Source organism: Candoia aspera, chromosome 1 (assembly GCF_035149785.1).
Source record: "Candoia aspera isolate rCanAsp1 chromosome 1, rCanAsp1.hap2, whole genome shotgun sequence".
NCBI lineage: Eukaryota > Metazoa > Chordata > Lepidosauria > Squamata > Boidae > Candoia > Candoia aspera.
Window position 1 is genome coordinate 140,542,752 of NC_086153.1, and position 24,713 is coordinate 140,567,464.

Here is a 24,713-nt window from a genome sequence, read left to right on the forward strand (position 1 = left end):
ATACTCTCAACATTTCCTTAAAATGTGATTGACTTTTTAATACACAGGATAGATATACACATGTACACACACCTATATGAGCATGCTTTAAGTAAACCCAGAATTTTTTTTGCAAATAATATATTCACATTATTTTATCACATTTTTATAGAAGAGATTTCACGTATCATCTTTGTTACATAATTTAAGTTTTTCATAAAATTTAGAGGCAGTATTATACAATTTGTGAAACAACAGGATTCTCTGTGTACAGGTAGTCCTCACTTCACAACCATTTGTTCAGTGACCGTTTGAAATTACAATGGCACTGAAAAAAATGGATTGACTGTTGCAGCGCCCCCGCAGTCATGGGATCAAAATTCAGGCGCTTGGCAGCCCACCTGCACTTACAGCTGCAGGGGTGCTTCAACTCCCCGACCAGTCTATCTCTCCCATCTCTGCCCTTTTAGAAGCCCTGCACCCTGCCTTGCAGGGCGGCAAGCAGACCCACAACCATGCAGCTATGGGGCCGCAAGAAGTTCCTGAGCTTCAGCACAGCACAAAACTGCAACTGCCCCAGCCCAGCTGTCTCAAGCCACCTCTGGAAGCTGCAGCCTCCCCAGCCCACATCTGTTCCTCCAGCTGCCTTCTCACTCAGTTCCCCGCAAATACATTTCGTCTTTTTTGCCCAGCCACTGCCGGCGAAGCAGAAGCGCCTGACTGCCTTTGCTGACTCCTTTTCAGACCCAGCTTCTCCGGCGAACGTTTCCTCCACATGGCTCCCTTTGGAACACTCTCTTCGGAAAGTTGTGCTCTCTTCTCAGAGCCTTTGGAAGAAGAAAAGAGCTTCTGAGACGAGATCGCAAGCTTCCAAAGTCTGTGCAGACTTCCGAGAGCTGCCCTCTCTTCATGAAAGCTCTGAGAAGAGAGCGCCACTTTCCAAAGGCAGCGTTCCGAAGGGAGACACATGGAGGAAATGTTTGCTGGAAAAGCTGGGTCCGAAAAGGAGTCAGCAAAGGCAGCAAGGAAGCCATCCGTGCCACGCCAACCCCCCGTGCCGTGCCAAGCCGCCCGCCTGTGCTAAGCCAAGCCAGCAAGCTCCAGCTTTCCAAAGGCTCTGAGGAGAGAGTGTAAGCTTCAGAAGACAGCATTCCGAAGGGAGCCACGTGGAGGAAACATTTGCCAGAGAAGCTGGGTCCAAAAAGGACTCAGCAAAGGCAGCCAGATGTTTCTGCTTCTCCCACGTTGGCTGGACGAAAAAGTCAAAAGGTAGGTACAAGGAACTGGGAGAGGAGGCAGCTGGGTGAACAAATGCGGGCTGGGGAGGCTGTAGCTTGCTGGGGTGGCTTGGCTTGGCACAGGCGGGTGGATGGGTGGTATGGGCAGGTGGCTTCACACAGTGCAGCTGGGCTTGCCACCCCACAAGGCAGGGTGCAGGGCTTTCAAAGGGCAGAGATGGGGGGGAGTTGAAGGCAGTGGGGGCCTTCTTTGGGGTTGGGAGGAACCAAGCCTGGAATGGCTTGGATTGGGGTGGGTGCTAGGGCTAACACTGGGTAAAATTCACTTAACAATGGCAAGGGGAATTGCCAGGATTGCCATCACTAAGCGATGCCATCTTGCCTTACAACCGCAGGGCTTAGCGACAGAAATTCCAGGCTCAATTATTGTCATTAAGTGAAGACTGCCTGTAAATATGTTAAATGAAGTTATGAACATATGATATTAAATGCATACCTTTCATAGCTTCAGACTTAGCTTCCTCAATCGATTTATAGATTTTGTTTTTGTCTGCTAGCCGGGCTTTTGTTGCTTTATGTTCCGCCTCTTCTTGCTCCAAGTTTTGTTGCATGACTTTAAGCTTGTAAGTCATATCAATTTCCATGTTGCTCTTCTCCTGTTAAGCATAAACACAAATATCTCATAATTAATATGAACCCCATGATAAATGTTTTATTGGAACTGTTGATTATAGAGAGGAAGAGTGTAGGCTTTGATTCAGATATCCAGTCTGCTACCTTAATTACTATGCAAGCAAGCTGATATTAAAACTATAATGGAAACCCTAATGTGAGATGTTAGAAGCTACTGATCAAGGCAGCATGTTAAATTGGATGGGAACCAAGAGTGACAGTGACATGTGTAAAGAGAGTGAGGTTACCATTCTGCCTGGTACTGGTATTTTCTAGTTGCACAAACCAGTTATGTGAAAGTTATGCAAACCCAGCATGCCCTCATCCCTGTAGCATGGAGAAAAGACTATGGATTCTTTTAAAAAAAATCTACAGAAATGAACACATCTGGTTACATATAAAATTTTGTTTCCCTAATTGTATTCTGGTGTGGACTATTACACAACTCTGCTTAATCTAATTACAATAAATCCCTCCTACCATCTTCTTAAAGCTTACAGTCAAGATATAGTTCTTTAATGTGGACGTGCAAAATATTTTGCCCTCAAAATGCCTATTACAAATATTCTGAGAATTTTATTTAGACCTCAAAATAAAACTTGGCCATTTCAAGTTTCCGAGTTTTGCTAGTAAAGCAATAAGGACATGTTGATGTGAGAGTAAAATGTTGATAGGGAAGCAGAAGTTAACTACATGGCCAAACAGAAGATGACTGTTTACAGCTGTAAGTTTGCCATTTTGCCTCTTAAGTAACTGTTTGTTTTTTAAAATTGCTATGGAGAATTTAGAGATTCTGTGGGTAGATTGCAGTTAAAAGTTCATATTGGCAAGTATTTTGTGCTAACTTTATTTTGCAGTTGGATACTGCAAAGATGTGTGCATTCTCTACTATGTTTTACAAGCACACAATGTAATTGCTGAGATTTCACAAATGTTAATAATTTCATAAATGTGATAGTAATCCACAATGTAGGCTTGGCTGGTCTGTCTAGTCTTGGGATGCACATGCATTGTGTACATGGTCTTCTGTCCTGTTGTTCTTACATTTCATTTAAAAATGTCAGGACAGAAAACTGTTGCTTTGAAATTGTTGGTGAGTTCTGCTGTTTCTGCCCTCTTTTGCACTGTTTCATTTTGGCTTTTACTTTGTTCCAAGTTCAAAACAAACATGTTTTGTGCACACCCCTCATCACAAACGAAGAGATTATGGTTCAAATGAACCAAATATTCACTGAAAACCACCACCCAGTTTACGATTTGTGGTTAGGACTCAAAGGGGAAAATGTGGGCATTCATGTAGCATCTGTCAATAACTCGTTAAAGAAGCTGCATCTTTTCCAGGACTGGTGTGGCTTGATTAAAGGAGCTGCTGACTCTGAATCATGTTTTCCCCTTCACATCTGGAGTGCTGCATAGTCCTATTTGTAAGGCTTTGAATAGTACTTTGCTTTATTAACTCAACTGAACAATATGATTCTTTTATTTTTTAAGTTTACCTTTTCCAGATCCGCTAACTTGTCCTGTAATTGCCTTTTCTCTGCCTCCATTTTAGCTAATGTATTCTTCCCATTTTTTACTTCTTCTTCCAAATTAAATACTCGGCCTAGGAATATTTAAAAGATTTCAACAAGAGAATTATTGACATAACAATTTAACTGTAACACTTTACACGTTCTGGTTACAAAGCCAAACAACTTATGAGATATTCTAAAGGCAGAAGGAACATCAGAGTATTTAGCTGGTTCCTGTGAATTTATGTTGATAAATTACATAGTAGGTACACAACTAAAATCCCAGTTTAAGAAATGGGCAATCACCGCACCCTGCCTATATGATATGAAAATCACTTTCTAAGAGACTGGTTTTCATACCCTGCAGATCATGGATAATCTCTGACCCATGAGTCCGATCTCTTCTTTCAGATTCTAGAGCTGACTGCAGATTGAGGAATTCCTTCTCCAGTCTGAGCTTCATATTCTCGAGGGCACAAATTTTATCTTGCAGATCTCTGTTGTTGGCTTCTAGTTGCTGAATCTGCTTTGTACTTTCTGTCTGGTTCTTTTTCAACCTGGCTGCTGTATCAGACTCTGTGCGCAACAAGGTATTGGCTTCGTCCAGCTATTGAGATACAAAAATACATCACACCATTATCTACCAACCGAAAACCTATAAGTCTGTTTTTATAACAGACACTATCTCCCATTTACTGTAGCAAAGTGTAACATCATATAGTTTTTAAATATAAAGATTCAGAAATTAGAGTCTTATGTACCACTGTGAATCTAACTGAAAACTAAAAGGTAACTTGCCTGTCTTTGTAGCTGAGTAATTTTTTCATTTGATATTTGGGAGTTTTGATTCCTCTTTTTCAAATCTTCAAGTTGATCCTTTAAACTATTCACTGAAATAAAAACAAAGTACTAATTCTACCATATGGGTTCATAACAGTACGTTACAAGTTATTCCAAGCAGCAAAGAAAGAATTGAATTCATCATTGCTCTCCTACTTCTCCAATGCCACAAATAACATAATTTTTATTATTTCTGGTGAACATACCGTCATTTTCTAGATTTCGTTTTTTATCTGCCTCATGTTCTGCTTTCCGCTGGTATTCTGCATTCTTATGCTGGAGAAGAGCCTTTTCCCTTTCCAACTGTCTGAAGGAAGATTCTAGATGTTTCCTTGAAGACGTCTAGAATGATCATGGAGGAATAGAAACATATGATGGGGACATTTTTTCTAAAGTTACAGTAAGGAGTCCATCAAATCTTCTTAATGCAAAAATCAAAAACATTTCTCATTTGGCTGCAGCAAATATACAGTATAATGCTCAGCAGATGGGTTCATGCCAAATTGCTTCCAAACAGCAGAGCAGTCACACAGTTTCATGTGTTAGAGCTTTATGGTTTGAGCAAGCAAAATGGATTTCTATTAACACAAGCAATACAGGGAGTCCTCACTTAACAACAGTAATTGGAACCAAAATTTCTGTCACTAAGTGATGTGGTCATAAAGTTCCATGTCACGCAACAGCACTGCTTAGGAACGGGCAGCTCCAGCACTTCCAGTTGTCGTTGTTAAGTGAATCCCACAGTGTTGTTAAGCACATCACACGGTCACCATTTGCGATCTCCTGCCAGTTTCCCCACTGACTTTGCCTGTCAGAAGCCAGTAGTGAAGGTTGCATACAGAGATCACATAAATGCGGGATGCTAGACCATTGTAAGTACAAGGGCCGGTTATAAGTCCCACTTGTTAAGCACCATCATAAATTTGAACAGTTGCTGAACGAGTGGTCTCTAAGTAATGGTTAGTACTCCTAACAATTCTCTGTTATTACAGTAGTTCATGCCATTCTGAACTATCTGCTCCACTCTTAGGGGATGCAGAGGACTGAATTCTAAAAAAGGTTATCATGAAAGACCTTAGTTTTTTCACATTTGCTGCACAATACACTAAAATATAAGCCATGATTTATAGACTACCAAGGCCAGAATGAGAAAACATACTAAACCAAAACCACACAATCCATAGCGTAAGAGAGCATGTTGTATGAACCTGTGTACTGAATGAAAAAAAAATCTGCAGATGATGGAGGTTTACATACACAAGCTGTTCCCTAGCACTAGTAAAAAAAAAATCTTACTATCTTGTTGGGACCTAGTACATTGACACAATGACTGAAGGGGCTCAAGGTATGAAAGATAGAGAGCAATCAGTTTAGTGCACTTGATTTGCAGGACTGGGTACATCACTAATGCCAAAAGAGCTATTTGGCAGGATAATATCTCCTTTAAATCGACCTTGCCTCCTAGAGGCTTTTTTGGCAAGCATGCAGAAATGATCTGCCACTGCCTTCTTCTGCAATATTTTTCAACTTGCCAGTGTAGCCATGGAGGAATCCCATCCGAGCACTGACCAGGGCCAACCTGCTTAGCTTCTGAGCCCCGATAAGGCCAGCTAAGTATTGCCACCTGACTGAGAGATGGAACCGTCCCATGGTTCATGGCAAAGAGGACTTCTGCTTAGTTCTCATTAGTAAGTAAGTGTACAATAGCTAAATATCACATAAAAGACTGGCATTTAGTTTACTTCCTATCAAAACAAACAATGAATAAGCAACATATATCTTATGTGCCTTTAAAAAGAATAACTTTGTTTTTTTTTTGCATAGCTGGGACTGAGGAACATTTATGCCTTTTCACTGATGCGGTGCCACTGTCACAAAATACAAACAAACAAAACAGGCCACGGTAGAAATATAAACAAGATACATAATTATATGTATAAGATAGATAATTAAGGTTGAATTTGGTTCTCCTAAGTTCCAGAGGAGGTTGCCCTTCCCCTCCCCAATACACGTCCCGTGGCCTATTGCCTCACCTGATTTCTGGATATGCTTTTAAGCTTTTCAGTTCATTTTGGGGAAAAAGGAGTTAAAGGTCATCTAGTATACGTCCCCAATGTTCAGAAGACAGTACTATGCCTACAATCTATTAAAAGCCAAATAAAAATAGTGTGATATAGTGTCATGTTCGCCGTTTCAATGTCTTTGATGCATCGTAACGTTTCGCATGTCATTAATTGGATGCGTGTTTCATCTTTCTGGGGAGGATGGGAACGGTTATCTTTTGGCTTTGCTTTGGAATGTATTTGTATTATCTCTTGCGCTCAAGGTTACTTTCCCAGGCTAGCAACGCTGACGATTGCTAGCACCTGTGCCGGGCGGGGCTGTTACGAGGGAGGCGGGATACGTTTGCACCAAGGGTTTAAGTTTGTATTTGGCGCGCTTTTGCTCATTCTCAGCTTTCTCTGTATTTGTCTTTAGTACTCTAATAAATCAGATTTCATTTAGCAGCCTCTTGTGAGTCTGAGTATTTGGGGCTAGGGCAATCATTACATAAAGCTGAGAATCTAAGTTCCTAACTCCGCTGGCCCCTGTCCAGGAAAGACAAGCGTCTAACCCTGTGAGGGAGAGAGCCCGCGATGACTGAACCCGACATCATGATGATGGAGGAAGGGGAACCGGACTCGACCGTGAGGCAGTCCGGCCGACCGTCCCAAGGTGGGGAGCTGTCAGCCATCCGAGAGGAGGCGGGCTCCGAGTCGGAGAGTGAAGCCGGGGGGCTGAAAACGGCCCCAGAGACCACCGTAAATTCTCCGGGCGAGCTGCTCACCTGGGATGAGACCCAAGGAGATGCCACGGCAGCGGGGGGTCCCTCCTGGAGGCAGAGATACCCATTATCCCCCAACGTGGTGCAGGTGCAGCCAACGGAGGGCTCACCCACTCCGGATCGGATCCGAGTGTTGGAGTCCAAAATGGATTCGTTGGAGGCTATATTGAAACAGCTGAGCTTGGATGTGACCTCGCTGCGAGAGGTCCGGGAAGAATCAAGCCAGAGGCATTCAAACCCCTCTTCCCAGGGGCTGTCCCCGGAACGGCGACGGGTGGTGCGGAGGCGCGAAGGGGACCAGTCGGTCCAGATGGAAATCGCAGCATCGCCAGGGCGATCGCCCCGGGGCCCCGTGCCGCCCCGAGCCAGGGAAACACAAGCCGCGGCAGCACCGGTGGTGGGGCGCAACGCGGCGGGAGGCGGCATGCGAGACTTCCCTGTCAAGTTTGATGGGGACCCGACCAAACTCTCGTTCTTCCTGACGAACGCGAAAGCCTATATGGAAGAATGGGGGGCGTTTTTCCAATCGGAAAAGGCAAGGATCATCACCATTGCCACCAAACTGAAGGGGAGGGCGGCAGACTGGTATGTCCAGATGTGCCAGTCGGAGGCGCCTGAACTGGAAAGTCTCGAGGAGTTCCTCGGGGCGTTGAAGCAACACTTCGAGGACCCCTTAGCAAAGGAGAGAGCAAAGCGAGCCCTGAAGGAACTCAAGCAGGGGTTCAGATCAGTGGCCGATTATGCTCTGGAGTTTAAAGCGCTAGCTGGGAAGGTGGATGACTGGTCCCAAGCAACTATTATCGAGCTCTTCAAGGATGGCTTGAATACAGAAGTGCTACGCTGGTCCCTGGGGAGGGACGACCCATACACGCTGTATGAGTGGATCCTGCTGGCGGGGAGGGCTGAACATGCCCAGGAGATCTTTGCCCAGCGGAAGACCGCCAAGTCGGGGCGGGAGGTGAAGCCCAGCCGCCCATCGACCACCGGGGGGAAACCGGGACAACGACCCTGGGACGAGGAGCGGGAGAAGCGGTACGCAAAAGGCTTGTGTCTGAGATGTGGTAAGGAGGGGCATCGAGTGGCAGCATGCCCGAAGGCGAAGGTAGAGGAACGGCCCGGAAAACCGCCAGCAAAGTCCCCTGCATTGCCGAGGAAACAAAAAGCTGCGGTGGCTGAAACCGAGGGAGACGATGTGATGTTCTACGAAATTGAGGGGGAGACCGAAATCCCGCAGCCGGCGGGAAACGCCAGCCACCTGCTCTAAAGGGCGCCGCTGGGCAGGTGGTAGAAGACGGGCGCGAGCCTCCATCGGTGAGTGGCACTTACCGCATACTCATGGTGAAATTGAAATTGGGTTCCCAATCCAAGACTGTGGAAGTATGGGCCATGATTGATTCGGGGTGTTCCCGGTGTCTTATGCACCCCGACGTGGTGGCGGCTTTGGAGCTCCCCACGTTCCCTTTACAGCGACCCATCGCTTTTACTCAATTGGATGGGTCCGTGGCAGGGGGCAAACCGGTCACCCATTTTACAGGGCGTGTAGCCTTGCAACTGGGCAGTCACCAGGAAGGGTTGTCTTTTGTCGTGGCTCCTGTTGGGGGACCATTGGTGGTGTTGGGGGTACCCTGGTTGGTGCAGCAAAACCCCCAAATAAACTGGGTCTACCGAACTATCATGTTTAGGGATGGGTTTTATCAAGCGGCAGAGGGGAAGGGTGCCCCAGAGGAGATGGTGGGGGTTGCGGCAGCTGCGACTCCGCCTTACCCGGCCTCTCCTCTGGAAGGCTTGCCGGCCGAATACTGGATGTTTGCTGATGTATTCGGTGAAAAGGAAGCTGATCAGTTGCCCCCCCATCGAAAGACGGACTGTGCCATAGAACTGTTGCCCAACACCCAATTGCCTAAACCAAAAATTTATTCCATGACGCAGAAGGAACTGACTCTGTTGAGGGAATTTGTGGACAAAAATCTGGCGCGCGGATTTATTGAGCCGGCGAATTCACCCGTGGGGGCGCCGGTTCTTTTTCGCCCAAAAAAGGACGGGACATTGAGACTTTGTACGGATTTCCGCGGATTAAATGCCGTCTCAATTTCCAACAAATATCCCTTGCCATTGATAAAGGACATGTTGTCACATCTGGCCAAGGGAAAGATCTTCTCTAAACTTGATTTAAGAGAAGCCTACTATCGTGTACGAATCAAGGAGGGGGATGAGTGGAAAACTGCATTCAATTGCCCGTTGGGAGCTTTCCAGTATAAGGTGTTGCCGTTTGGGTTGGCTGGGGCCCCTGGGGTATTTATGCAATTAATCAATGAAGTTTTGCATGAACATCTGTTCAAAGGTGTACTAGTGTATTTGGATGATGTGTTGATTTATACTGAAACCATGAAAGAGCATGTAGCTCTGGTAAAGCAAGTATTGTGTAAACTCAGATCTGCTGAATTGTATGCCAAGCTGTCGAAATGTGCCTTTCATCAGACCCAAATTGACTACTTGGGGTATAGGATTTCAGCTAAAGGCATAGAAATGGACCCTGCCAAGGTGCAGGCTATCATGGACTGGGAGAGTCCCCGCACCCGCAGGCAACTTCAAAGTTTCCTGGGGTTCAGCAACTACTACAGATTGTTCATAAGGGGGTTCGCTGAGATTGCCTTGCCCCTAACTGAGCTGCTGCGAACCAAAGGGGTGGGAGATACTAGGAGAGTCAAGAATCCCGGAGCGCTGTTGAGGTGGACGCCTGCTTGTCAGACGGCGTTTGAGCAGCTGAAAGCAGCTTTCGTCAAGGAGCCCATTTTACAGCATCCTGATCCCTCAAAGCCATTTGTTGTACAGGCAGATGCCTCCGATTATTCTATTGGGGCATTGTTGATGCAAAAGGACGAGGCAGGATGCCTCAAGCCCTGTGCCTACTTATCCCGCAAATTTTCCGAGACTGAGAGGCGTTGGCATGTTTGGGAGAAGGAGGCATTTGCCGTAAAAGCTGCATTGGAAGCTTGGCGGCATCTGTTGGAAGGGGCAAATCATCCCTTTGAAGTATGGACTGACCATAAAAACTTGGAAGCTCTTAGTACCCCTCGAAAACTGAGCCCCAAACAGGTTCGTTGGGCTCAATTTTTCAATCGATTCAATTTTCAGTTCAAATTTATTCCAGGGAAAAAGAACTTCTTGGCTGATGCCTTGTCGAGGCAACCTCAGGACTCTGGGGCAGCGCCAGATGTGGTAAGCACCCTATGGACGGCGCCCCAATTGGGCATGCAGGCTGTGACGCGAAGCCAAACGCGCGCGCAGCAGCCGCCCACCACAAGCGCTGTTCAGCCAAGTGCTTTGTCAATTCCCTCCCAGTTGCAACAAAAGTTTCTCAAAGAACTAAAAACGGATACTTGGTTGCTTGCGAATAAAGACAATGTTACTTTTGACAGAGGCTTCGCTTGGAAATCCAACCGCCTCTACGTTCCTGAAAGCCTCAGAAAAGATGTGTTACTACGTTCACACGATGACAAACTCGCAGGTCATTTCGGGTTTGTAAAAACCTTGCACCTCGTTCGGAGGCAATTCTGGTGGCCCACATTACGTAAAGATGTTAAAGACTACATTGCCTCCTGCACTGTTTGTGCAATGTCCAAGCGCAAGGCGGGGGAGCCCCAAGGACTGCTGCAACCAGTGGCAGCCCCTTCATCCCCTTGGGAGGAAATCTCCATGGACTTCATTGTCGAGCTACCGCCCAGCCAACGCAAAACGGTCATTTGGGTGGTCAAAGACTATTTCTCCAAACAGGCTCACTTCATCCCTTGCGTGTCCATTCCGTCGGCACGTCAATTGGCTCGCCTATTCCTTGTACACGTGTACAGGTTACACGGATGTCCCTCCCGCTTGATTTCGGACAGAGGTACACAATTTACCTCGCAATTTTGGCGGGCGTTTCTCAAGCTGTTAGGCACGAAGCAAGCCCTGTCCACGGCTTGGCATCCTCAGACGGACGGGGCCACTGAGGCGGTTAACTCTACTCTAGAGCAGTACCTTCGAGCTTTTGTGAATTATCAGCAGGACAATTGGGTAGACCTCCTACCGTTTGCTGAAGTGGCTTACAACAATGCAGTGCATCAAAGCACTGGCCAAACCCCATTTCGGGTAGCTCAGGGTAAAGACTTTGTACCTATCTCTGATCTACCGCAACCTCCGGCAGGTGCAGTCACTCCAGATGATTGGACAACACAACTGGCTGACTCCTGGCCAATGATTCAAAAGGCATTGGCTGATGCACAAGCGGATTATAAATTGTATGCTGATCGGAAGCGGGCCCCCCAACCTGCATTCCAAGTTGGGGACTCGGTGTACCTTTCTACCAAGTTTATCAAGTCATCACAACCTTCAAAGAAACTTGCGCCTAAGTTTGTGGGTCCTTTCCCGATTATCGCTCAGATTAACCCTGTGACTTTTAAACTTGACTTGCCTCATAACCTTAAACGCTTACACCCTGTTTTTCATTGCAGCTTACTCAAACCGACTATTCCTTCTGACCGCTGGCATCGCCAACCTCCACCTCCCACCCCCATCATGATTGATGGTCAGCGACACTTCGAAGTTAAAGAAATTCTGGACTCTAGACGCCTTCGAAATACTTTGCAATATTTAGTTCGTTGGAAGCATTTCCCTCATCCAGAGTGGGTCGCTGCACCAGATGTGGCTTCCCCTGTTCTGGTGGCCCGTTTCCACTCTGCTTATCCCACAAAACCAGGTCCCTAGGTGTATTTTTAGGGAGGCGGTATGTCATGTTCGCTGTTTCAATGTCTTTGATGCATCGTAACGTTTCGCATGTCATTAATTGGATGCGTGTTTCATCTTTCTGGGGAGGATGGGAACGGTTATCTTTTGGCTTTGCTTTGGAATGTATTTGTATTATCTCTTGCGCTCAAGGTTACTTTCCCAGGCTAGCAACGCTGACGATTGCTAGCACCTGTGCCGGGCGGGGCTGTTACGAGGGAGGCGGGATACGTTTGCACCAAGGGTTTAAGTTTGTATTTGGCGCGCTTTTGCTCATTCTCAGCTTTCTCTGTATTTGTCTTTAGTACTCTAATAAATCAGATTTCATTTAGCAGCCTCTTGTGAGTCTGAGTATTTGGGGCTAGGGCAATCATTACATATAGTCAGTAAGACGTGTGACTTTGGGATCTTCAGATAGGAGTCTGTACCCAAGATGCATCAAAGTACCACCAAAACGTTGAACTGATTTTTCCCCCCTCAAAACAGGTTCTGCACTAATTTTGAGACTAAGTAAACATACCTCTCAAAATTTCCATGTATGTAAGTTCAAATACTGACTACATACAAAATAGTTTACTTTCCTTTCACAATCTTCCATAATAGTACCTTCAAGTTCATTAACTTCCTTAAGGATACACCTACAGTGTCTCAAATTAAAAATGTCAAAAATTCAAAACAATTTAACATACAATCAAAATACAAAGCAAATTATTCATTTACCTCCTCATCCAATTCCTTCATTATTTTCTCTAGGCGATTATTAATAGCTCTGTAGAAGAATTAATATAAGTGTGAGAGAGGCACAGAATAATAGATGGAAAAGAGATTTTCTTTATTATATAATCATCTCCACAGTGAAAATTCAACCATTCACAAGTATAATGTCAGGGTCTTGGGCAGCAGGCTAAATTGCAAGTGATGCTTTTCTATATATGATTCTTACAGAATCCTCTTCAGCAAGGTTTATTGAGATGGTTGGAATGGGGTTACCATATCTCCTGCAATTCTTGTAAGGACTGAAAAGTGAATTGCAGTATTTTCAAGTAACAACCAATATACACCCATGTTGTATGATTCTAACTAATTCTAACAGCCTTTCAATAAATTAGCAAGGAGATGGGTCTCTTCAACAATAATGAGGTAGTTTGCAGATGGCTGTTTAAATAATGGTCTCTTGAATCTCTATCAACCCAGGAACCAACTCTTACATATGCAGCTGATAAATTACAGATGGACCTAAACTTTTCAAAATTCCCCTCAAACTTCACATTAGATACCCAAGTTATAAGACACGAAAGTCTTGCAAAAACCTAAAAGAACAAGCACAGAGAGGAAACGGTCGACAAAAGAAGAATTGTTTTGGATGCTTTTCTGTTCTCTCTCTACCACTAATTTATTACTATTCGTTCACTTAATGACAATGTATAAGTTACCTATAGAACAGCAGAAGGAAGAAAATCCATTTGGAAGAAGAGGAAGCATCCATACTTAATACTTAGTCTTTTTGTTAAATCTGGAGATCTGGGTTAGGTAGTAGGGTCTTAAACAAGACCCTTTTAAACCTTACTTGAGGATTCTGTCCAACGTTTAGACATATTTTCTTCAGCCCCCAGAATCCCCTCTGACCACCGTATATTTTCCTGTCATTTTGTGTAAGTGCTAAAATAGGCTTAACAGAGTTGAACCCCCTCCCCAAATCCCTCTCAATGCTCCCAACCCTGGAAAAACAAAGTCCAAGGCCCACACAAGTGTCATATCCCTACCCACTGTAACCCCTCAACATCTCCCCTCCCATTTTATATGCTGTTCCCCTAGCAACCAGAAGTTGCCCAGCCTTGCCCTGTGTGAAACTTTCTATCCGCCAACTCAAAAATCACCATATACCAATATACAGTAGTGCTTAAAAGTTTGTGAACACTTTTGAATTTTCAGTATTTATGAATAAATATGACCTAGAATGTGATCTGTTCTCCACACAAGTCCTAAAACTTGTGTGGAGAACAGGTACAGATACAGATATATATATAAATAATTTTTTAAGTTTCTCATTTTTATAAAGAAAATAAAGTTATACCTGTATTTTTGCTCGAGGTCATCTTTGGTTTGTATTTCATTACGAAGCTCGTCTTTTAATTTGTTTATTTTTTCCTGAAATTGTATAAACTGACAGAACAAATCCCCTGATTTTTAGGCATTTATAAATGACAGCATTTAGAAAGTTAGCACACAAAAATACCTCTATTTGTTTGGTTTATATCAGGGGTTCCCAAACTGGGATGTGGGCATGAAAAATTTCTGGGGTGGGGGGTGAGGATGTGAAATTTTTACAAAAGGTATTGCTGTAGAAAACAACACAGTAATTTTTAAATGAAGGTCTAATAATCAAGGAAGATTGGTGGAAATGGGCAGGTTGATGAGGACAGAAATGCTGAAGATCAGTGGGTGAGTAACACAAATATCAGTGCTGAGCAGGAATGATGGCCAGATGGAGGTAGAGATCAATACGTACATTTAATTATGCAAAATGAAGGACAGATTTAACATTATTCATATGGAGGCATGATGGTCTCTAAAACACCAAAAAGGGGTTGTAGCGCTAAACATTTGGGAATTCCTGATTTATACTGACCATTTCTTTATGAGTTATTTCCCAAAGTGAAAGTAAATTGTTTTTATGATAATATACAAAATATACTTTACTTGCTAAAGTATATGATAATGAATGTAAACTTAACACTTCAATCAAAATCTTACATTTATCATATCATCATTGTTCTTAAATTTCTAAAAGAGGTTACACTGTATTTTAAATTTAAATGTATTTTTAACTTTAAAAACAACAAAGTTTACAATACTAGATGTGAAGCCTCTTGCGTATCTCCTAAATTAAAACAAACCCAACGTTGCTGAAAATTACATATACATAGATTTTTAAAGTAGCAATACATACTGAGAAAAATAGATCATCAGAATAATGCGCTTACCTCTTCACCGTCCTGTAAAAAATAGAAGAAATCAGATACATGCTTAAGAACAGCACTTTTCCATCTTTTTTCTAATAATCTATATTGCTTGATTTAAATTATCCTTAAAAAAACCTACTTATCTAAAGCTTAAATCATATAATTATCAAAACACCCTTTTGTTATAATGAGTAATTCACAAGCAGTTCTAGATTTGTGCAATCAGTTAACTACTGATGCAAACATTTTCCATACATATGAAATAAATATTTAGCACATTAAAATATCAGTACTTACCTCATTTTTCCTAAGTTCATTTTTCTCTGTCCCATTGTTCTTACAGGGTTCAACTTCCTTACAGAGCTCAGGAAAGTCACTTAGCAACCTGCTCAAAACAGAAGTTTTCAAAAACTCCAGCCACGGTGCCAATCAACTCATTTTAATCAATTCTCTCTAGTCCTAATCCCACTAGACTGTGCTCAGAATAAAGGCATTTATTTAGCATTAGCTCTTTTAACAGACCCTGAAGCTTTTTGGTTAATGGGGGAGGAGACTAAGAGCTTCTCAAACCCATTTAAAATAGCTTAAAAAAAGTCTACACAAGTGCATCTATTCATGTAATATTCATATATGAAATGCAGTGTCAGTATAAGTGGCTATAAAAGCAATGCCTCTGTTGTTATTATTATTATTATTAGATTTTTATCCCACCATTTATTATTATTATTAATAATAATAAATAACTCAAGGCGGGGAACATACCTACTACTCCTTCCTCCACCTCTTCCTCCTATTTTCCCCACAACCACAACCCTGTTAGATGAGTTGGGCTGAGAGAGGGTGACTGGCCCAAGGTCACCCAGCCGGCCTTCAGGCCTAAGGCAGGACTAGAACTCTCAGTCTCCTGGTTTCTAGCTCATTGCCTTAACCACTAGACCAAACTGACTCTATGCTGTGTGCACTGTATTCTCCCTTCTCCTTCCCTTGAAAAACAGTAATACATATTTTGGGAATTACAAACACATAATGCAACATACATACATGCATGCATGCATACATAACATGCACACACAGAAGTAAAATCACTTCTGAAAAGCCAGGTTAGTTGTTATGCATATTTAAACACATATGCTACATACAGGTTCTCTCTAAAGTAAGTAAATCCTATGAAAGGCAGCTGGTTTCCAACAAATGCTTTAGGGACTGGAAAGGTTTCAACATCTCCTTTGTCATCTTCAATATCATCAAAATTGCTGCTATCTATGTCACTACTCAGCTCAGGTACAACTGGTGCAGCAGCTAAAAAAAAGTAAATACCTGTATTAGAACAAAAGGCAATGCTGTTACATTAAACAGCAGTTTTTCTTCTGCCATGTAAAATTTTAACTTTGTATGACATGCAGGGTCTTGATCATCACCCTACTGGAAACCTCATGTAAATGGAAATGGTCTCCTATTCTCTCAAAGCCTCTTCTGAAGGCCTGGACTTTTTTCCAAATCTGTTGATGGTGTGGCTGATAGCTACTGGGAAATAAGGAGGATAGCCAAATAAGGAAATAGCTTGCCCAAGTGGATCTCCAAAAAGGATTTCCAGAGAGTGCTGGGAGCTGCAGGCTACGGGATTCCCTTCTAGGAGGTTCTTTCCCCACCCCCACCCCCATTATAGTTCTTAGGATCCAATTCTGTACATTTAATCCATAATAGCAAACTGGTAGGCCACAATGCTTCACACTCTATAGGATTAAAGTAGTTTCAAAATAAGAAAAAAATATTTTTTAAATCAATGACTAATTAACACTATTTTGCTTTAGAACAATCAAACAGCAAGCTTGCTTATTCCAAACTGGGGCAAAATTTAAATTATTTGAGAATATCTGTTAAACCAATTCATCCATCTTATATATTAAGAATAAATGTTTGACTATACAAAGCTGAAAAGATAGATGCACAAGTCCAGTAAGAATAATCGTGTGTACTATAATATATGTAAGAGATTTAAGTTTTATTTAGGCTCCCATAATCGGTCCCTTTCAAGAAGCAGACGTTGAAAGTTGGCTGCTTTAAGAATGAGACCCATCACAATAGACTATGAAAATGAAAAACTTCATAAAGAGCTGAATCTCTGCACTGTAGATTGTCTCTCTCCCTGAATCACATAGATGTTGTAATGGTTAACAATCCATTTTGAAATGTCCTAATTTTTTATTTATGAGTCAGAACATTCCAAGGTCTCCACCTTTAACCTGGCCTCCACCTTATAGTCACCCGCCACTATCAATGATCCCTCCCCAATCCAACTCTTCTAGTATGCGCTGAGAACATGGGAGTGATCATGGGTCTTTTCTTATGTAAAGGCAAGGCCTCTTTAGGTAATGGAAAGGTAATGGAAAAGCTTGCCCTTTGGAGTGCATGAGACCGTTACAAATAAGATTTGCACCGAATAAAGTATTTACTACAACAAATATGCAAGAAACAACAAAACACAGAAGCCTATTTCAGAAGCCTTTCACCAACTTTCACTCTGGAAACTTTACTTTGGCATTTAGCTGGAAAAATGTAAGTAATCCTAAAGCTTTCACATTTGTAGAAAAGTGTAATTTAAAATTAAAGTTTCCATAAATACCACTATAAAGATCTTACATGTTAAATCCACTTTAAACTAGTTTTAGCACACAGACACACAAAAGGAAAATGCATTTTTCAAACTCTAAAAGATACTTACTGTCTCGAATGTTATTCCAATCCCACTGATCGTTCTTAAAGAATGGATGAGACTTGATTTCTTCTACTCCATTTCTCCCTAGCCGCACTTCCCTAAACATAGCAATTAAATCAGATTTTATTGTAAGATCTATAATTTCCTATTTTGAAGCAACCTATTCACAGATGTATTTCAATGCCAATGTTGCCTAAATTCTTAAGATAAGCTACCATTCTTAACTGTTCTTCATTAACATTAATTGCAACTTGAATCCTCCCACTGCCCTTGCTACTAAATTTCTCAGTACTCTCACATATGTAAGACAAAATAACTGGAATTTCTCAATCTGCCACGTGTGGAGTAAGAGATAATTCCAACTGGACTCTGTAGAAAAGGAATGCTGGAAAAAAAACTCTTAAAAAAAAACAACCCAGCCCTCAAGTTTGCCAAACCACAGTGCAAACATTTCAACATAAGTGACAGAAGACCTGGCTCCCTAACACAGAAACTTATTCAAACTCTACTGAAATAAGTATTTCAAAGATTGCATCCTTTAAGCTCACCCACACACATATGCATATTTTCCCCAAAAACATATAATGAAACCACTGTGTAAGTGGCAAACCCATTTCTTTACAGCGTAACATTTTTGTGTTCCTAACCTCACCTAAGGAAATACTTGTGTATCAAAATTACAGTCATATAACTAATATTAACTCTTTATTACTTTGGTGGCAATTGTGTATCTTAAAGAATAAGGTGATCTACTGTAAACAAATGCACTGGGTACTAATACATACATATACACACCAATATATAAACACACACAGAAAGGCCTACATAATGGTAGAAGGGAGTATCAACTCAAAAAGGTCCTCTTTAAGCACTCAAAATATTTCCTCATGTATTTCTTTTCTCTTTGCCCTTGCATGGGGACAGAAAGTTATACAAAATGAAGGTCTTAAACTGCAGGCTTAAGCACAATATTTGGTCTAAAGTAACATGTTTGTTTAATTTCCATCATTTCATATAGCCTTCAAGAGAATCAAGAAAATCAGGGTCATTTAACTGATTCTGAATATTAATAGTTGGGAACGGGGTTGAAGAAAATCAATTTTGCTTACGTTACCCATATTTAAACTTGGTTTGCATTTGCCTTGACACTCATGAATGCAAGCTGGGTGGTCAGGTAAGCAGGAGACAGCTTCTAGCAGAAGAAAGATGAATGTCTGATGCAAGATCATGGCTAGCAGGGGTTCTTTTTTACCTTCACTCTCCCCTAGATCAGTGGGACATTTATAAGCTGGTAAACCTAATCACTATGCCATGTGATTCCTAGGAAAACCTGATCAGCACTTCCTAGGAGAGAAGGACCTCTCCTAACCAGTCATCCAGGGCTTGATCTCATGGAATTTCTCATAATTAAGCAAAGTCGAAAGTACTGCCTGGATTAATGAGAAATTTTAAAATTTAAGTTGGATTTTGCCTGCAAACGGATTGCACTCCATAGATTATATCAGTGAGATCTCCTAAATGCCTGTTTGGATAGAATAGTTTCCAATAACAAATCCACCCTATTAAGGAAAAAAAAATACACTTGCAAACCTGTCTGTTAAAAAAGCACAGATAAGGTCCTTGGCATGCTTTGAAATTTCTACATCTTCTGGGAAATGTAATGAATTCTTGTGATCCATTATTTTACTGTATGTTCCCACCAACGAATCAGCATAAAACGGAGTATCTCCTAAAGATTAAAAATGTACAGACATTTTAGAAGTAGTTGAATCTTAAAGATTAAAATAGCATTTAAAAGGTAAATTGAGCATCCTATGCTTAAAGATTCAAAACTAGAGTATGCATGATATATAATTGAAGGTAATATCATCTGTAATGCATGTGCCATTCTAAAATCTGAATAGTATTGGGGCAAATAAATCAATATATAACACTACCCAATAAGATAATTAGTACCCTCTGGTTTATATGGTTTTCATAAGATTTAATGGTATCAAATATTTCTCAGTGAGATAAAGGGGCAGCTAGGTCATGTATAATCTTGGGAAGAGCTATAATATATAAAAATTGATTAATTTCTTTCTGGGTTAAATGTGTCACAATATTATCCAATCAAGAATTAAAATAAATAAATAGCTGATTTACTGAGTCAGAATCACTATATATCTTAAACTGGGCATCCTAAATAGGAAAGATATTATATTGGTGCAATGGTTTCAACCAGTAATTTACCAAATCTTTTACCTCATTCTCAATATCCTTGCTTTACACTGTTCAGTGAATATTCTGCTTCGATAAAGTTCCTGTTTATCACTCATAAATGCTTTATATATCCTAGTGTAAGTCATCTTGCATATATGTCCAAAGTTTCCTTAATTTTTCCCCTATTTTCATCTTTTGATTTTCCATGAAGCATAAACTATAATACAGTATGTATTAAAAATATGCCATACAGAACATAGAACGTCTATAAGAAAAACTGTTCCAATTTTTGCAGAATGCTTATTTACAGAATGCCTATTTAAAAAATTTCTAAGATATATAACTGTTCAAATTTTTGTTCCACCTGTTTTATAAAACATGGGTTCTTTTATATGGATAATACAGAAATACTTAAATATCATCAATAAAGAAGTGGGATAATATTTCCTGTAGTAACTGATAATGTTACGGTCTGACATTGCTATCAACCTATTACATATATTAATCTATTCATCTAAGAACTGAAATACTAAAAACAACCTAGTTAAGAAAAATTCTAATGTGAAACTTTAAAAAAGTATATTCTTCTTGCAAAGTATTTAAAAGTTGTGATAGCGCACACCAATCAATTAGTTCATGGACATTCTAGAAACATCCTTGAAAAAGGAATATTTTCTAAAATGTATAAACCAAATAAAAGCATTTTTCACCAGTACTCAGGGTTTCTCCCTTTCTCTTTTGCCTGCCCTTCTCTTTCCTTGTTCAACATACAGATTTGAAATATTTTCCATGTTGAAGAATTAGATTGTACTGAACTGTATTCCAATCTAATAATGGATTTAAAACTTGATTAAAATCTCTGTGCGTAATTATCTGGCCTAATAAAAAGATGTCCAAAACATCTATATACTACCCCTGAAAAATTCCTACTGTGACCATAATACAGTGCATTCGGAAAGTATTCAGATCCCCTTCACTTTTTTCAATTTTGTTATGTTGCAGCCTGATGCTACAATAGTTCAAATTCATGTTTTTTCCTCAGTAATGTACACTCAGTACCCCATAATGACAAAGTGAAAACAGAATTTTAGAAATGTCTGTTTTGTTGTTTATTCGTTTAGTCGCTTCCGACTCTTCGTGACTTCATGGACCAGCCCACGCCAGAGCTTCCTGTCGGTCGTCAACACCCCCAGCTCCCCCAGGGATGAGTCCGTCACCTCTAGAATATCATCCATCCATCTTGCCCTTGGTCGGCCCCTCTTCCTTTTGCCTTCCACTCTCCCTAGCATCAGCATCTTCTCCAGGGTGTCCTGTCTTCTCATTATGTGGCCAAAGTATTTCAGTTTTGCCTTTAATATCATTCCCTCAAGTGAGCAGTCTGGCTTTATTTCCTGGAGGATGGACTGGTTGGATCTTCTTGCAGTCCAAGGCACTCTCAGAATTTTCCTCCAACACCACAGTTCAAAAGCATCGATCTTCCTTCGCTCAGCCTTCCTTATGGTCCAGCTCTCGCAGCCATATGTTACTACAGGGAACACCATTGCTTTAACTATGCGGGCCTTTGTTGTCAGTGTGATGTCTCTGCTCTTAACTATTTTATCGAGATTTGTCATTGCTCTTCTTCCAAGGATTAAGCGTCTTCTGATTTCCTGACTGCAGTCAGCATCTGCAGTAATCTTTGCACCTAGGAATAGAAAGTCTTTCACTGCTTCTACATTTTCTCCCTCTATCTGCCAGTTATCAATCAAGCTGGTTGCCATAATCTTGGTTTTTTTGAGGTTTAGCTGCAAGCCAGCTTTTGCACTTTCTTCTTTCACCTTCATCATAAGGCTCCTCAGTTCCTCTTCACTTTCAGCCATCAAGGTGGTATCATCTGCATATCTGAGATTGTTAATGTTTCTTCCAGAGATTTTAACTCCAGCCTTGGATTCCTCAAGCCCAGCTTGTCGCATGATGTGTTCTGCATACAAGTTGAATAGGTAGGGTGAGAGTATACAGCCCTGCCGTACTCCTTTCCCAATCTTAAACCAGTCTGTTGTTCCGTGGTCTGTTCTTACTGTTGCTACTTGGTCGTTATACAGATCCTTCAGGAGGCATACAAGATGACTTGGTATCCCCATACCACTAAGAACTTGCCACAATTTGTTATGGTCCACACAGTCAAAGGCTTTAGAATAGTCAATGAAACAGAAATAGATGTTTTTCTGAAACTCCCTGGCTTTTTCCATTATCCAGCGGATATTGGCAATTTGGTCTCTAGTTCCTCTGCCTTTTCTAAACCCAGCTTGTACATCTGGCAATTCTCGCTCCATGAACTGCTGAAGTCTACCTTGCAGTCTGTAAATTTATTAAAAAGTCTGTAAATTTATTAAAAAGGAAAAACTGAAATATCACATGTCCATAAGTATTCAGACCTTTTACACAGTACTTTGTTGAAGCACCTTTGGCAGCAATTACAGCCTTGAGTCTTTTTCAGTATGACGCGACAAGCTTTGCACACCTTTTGCACATTGGGGGATTTTCTGCCATTCTTCTTTGCAAATCCTCTCAAGCTCAATCAGGTTGGATGGGGACCATCGGTGGACAGCCATTTTCAGGTGTCTCCAGAGATGTTTAATAGGGTTCAAGTCAGGGCTCTGGCTGGGCCACTCTAGGACATTCACAGAGTTGTCCCTAAGCCATTCCTGTGTTGTCTTGGTTGTGTGCTTAGGATCGTTGTCATGTTGGAAGGTGAACCTTTGGCCCAGTCTGAGGTCCTGAGCGCTGTGGAACAGGTTTTCATTGAGGATATCTCTGTACTTTGCTCCATTCAGCTTTCCCTCAACCCTGACCAGTCTCCCAGTCCCTCCTGCTGAAAAACACCACAGCACGATGTCGCCACCATCATGCTTCACTGTTGGGATGGTATTGGGCAGGTGATGAGCGGTGCCTAGTGTTCTCCAGACATAACCTTTAGAATTGAGGCCAAACAGTTCAATCTTGGTTTCATCAGACCAGAGAATCTTGTTCCTCACAGTCTGAGAGTCCCTCAGGTGCTTTTTTGCAAACTCCAAGTGGGCTTTCATGTGTTTTGCAGTGAGGAGAGGCTTCCGTCTAGCCACTCTGCCATAAAGCCCAGATCGGTGGAGGGCTGCAGTGATGGTTGTCCTTCTGGAACTTTGTCCCATCTCCACACAGGATCTCTGGAGCTCAGTCAGAGTGACCATCGGGTTCTTGGTCGCCTCTCTAATAAGGCTCTTCTTCCCCGATTGCTCAATTTGGCTGGGCGACCAGCTCTTGGAAGAGTCCTGGTTGTGCCAAACTTCTTCCATTTGAGAATTATGGAGGCCACTGTGCTCTTGGGAACCTTCAGTGCAGCAGAAATTTTTTTGTAGCCTTCCCCAGATCTGTGCCTTGCAATAATCCTGTCTCTCAGCGCTGCAGGCAGTTCCTCTGACCTCATGGCTTTTGCTCTGATACAGTATGCATTGTCAGCTGTGAGGCCTTCTATAGAGGGATGTGTGCCTTTCCAAATCATGTCCAATCAATTTAATTTACCACAGGTGGACTCCAATCAAGGTGTAGAAACAGCTCAGCAGCGATCAAGAGAAATGGGAGGCACCGGAGCTAAATTTCAAGTGTTGTTGCAAAGGGTCTGAATACTTAAGTACATGTGGTATTTCAGTTTTTCCTTTTTAATAAATTTACAGACATTTCTAAAATTCTGTTTTTACTTTGTCATTATGGGGTACTGAGTGTATATTACTGAGAAAAAAAATGAATTTGAATGATTGTAGTATCAGGCTGCAACATAACAAAATTGAAAAAAGTGAAGGGGGTCTGAATACTTTCCAAATGCACTGTAACTATTAATTATTAAAGCACTTACATCACTAATATTTAAAACAACCTTCTGAATCACTTATTTCTTGCTCCGCCATAAATTCTGAGTACTTGTTAATCAAAGAGACTCCACCTCTAAATTTTGAACCTGCACTGACCAACCCACCCCCTAATAATTTTCTTCCTCTTGTGGAAGAATGTGGTTTTCTTCTAATTCATGGTGTGGGCACTTGCCATGACAAATGTAGACTATGGACCCCTCCTGTCAATTTTAGGACTAGGTTTTTGAGCAAAGTGAAATAGAAATCCCCATGACAAGCAGCTTCAGTTTCAAATTTATGCAATGGCTGCAGTGATCAAAACCTCAGATACACATATTTTCATCAAAGCTGTTATAGGCTGCAAATATAATCTTTAGCCAATATAATATGTAGACAAATAATGTATATTGCTGCTGCATAAAACCCTGTAGTCAGATCACCTCATGCTGAAGATCTTTGTTTTCAAAACATTTGCCATTTCTCTTAGAAGTTGTTTATCGGAATTTTTAAGCTGAGTAATTATTTCATGTGACTCAGTCACCAGGCTTTTTGTCTCTATTTTTTTTCTCTAAAGCACAAATATCTGATTTAAAAGCTCTCATTTCTCCTTCCATTTATTTACTAAGGTTTTCATCTGCATAAACCAGTCATTATAAAACTTCATATATAATGGGAAAGAGCTTTTAAAGTGGTGAGAAGCCTAGTTGTTTTCTTTTCCTTTGGATTTGGGTTGGACCCAGTTGAGTAAAAAAATAAAACTGTTTTTCCTTAACTGAAGTAATTAAAATTGTAAATTCAGCATGTTGCCATATCCAGCGGAAGTCCCAGTTTTCCATCATCTTCAAGGAAGTTCATTTTATAAAGATGTAAAGAGGTAAAGGTTTCCCTTGACGTAAAGTCCAGTCGAATCCGACTCTAGGGGGCGGTGCTCATCTCCGTTTCTAAGCCATGGAGCCGGCGTTGTCATAGACACTTCCGGGTCATGTGGCCAGCATGACGACTCGGCTTAGGGACCAGTATAATCAGTGGCAAAGAGTACATACACACTGCAAATATATATTATATATCTGGAGCAATTACAGTACTAAAGTATGTTAAGTACTATGAAGACAAAAATCCAAATACAAGCAAGGAAAAGAAAAAA

The 24,713-nt window shown here is 41.5% G+C and overlaps 1 protein-coding gene across 1 annotated transcript in view; it reads right to left on the minus strand.

Annotated features, from left to right (window-relative positions):
• The window catches only part of ROCK2 (Rho associated coiled-coil containing protein kinase 2), a 98,891-nt gene that overhangs the window by 26,901 nt on the left and 47,277 nt on the right, over window positions 1-24,713 (minus strand). Inside the window, exons 7-18 of the mRNA XM_063314582.1 lie at window positions 19,095-19,233; window positions 17,511-17,602; window positions 15,928-16,087; window positions 15,086-15,173; window positions 14,810-14,821; window positions 13,900-13,988; window positions 12,546-12,594; window positions 4,447-4,582; window positions 4,199-4,290; window positions 3,761-4,007; window positions 3,386-3,492; window positions 1,714-1,873 (exon numbers count right to left, since the gene is read on the minus strand). Coding sequence (XP_063170652.1) covers window positions 1,714-1,873; window positions 3,386-3,492; window positions 3,761-4,007; window positions 4,199-4,290; window positions 4,447-4,582; window positions 12,546-12,594; window positions 13,900-13,988; window positions 14,810-14,821; window positions 15,086-15,173; window positions 15,928-16,087; window positions 17,511-17,602; window positions 19,095-19,233 — 1,371 coding nt within the window. The remainder of the gene's footprint in view (window positions 1-1,713; window positions 1,874-3,385; window positions 3,493-3,760; window positions 4,008-4,198; window positions 4,291-4,446; window positions 4,583-12,545; window positions 12,595-13,899; window positions 13,989-14,809; window positions 14,822-15,085; window positions 15,174-15,927; window positions 16,088-17,510; window positions 17,603-19,094; window positions 19,234-24,713) is intronic.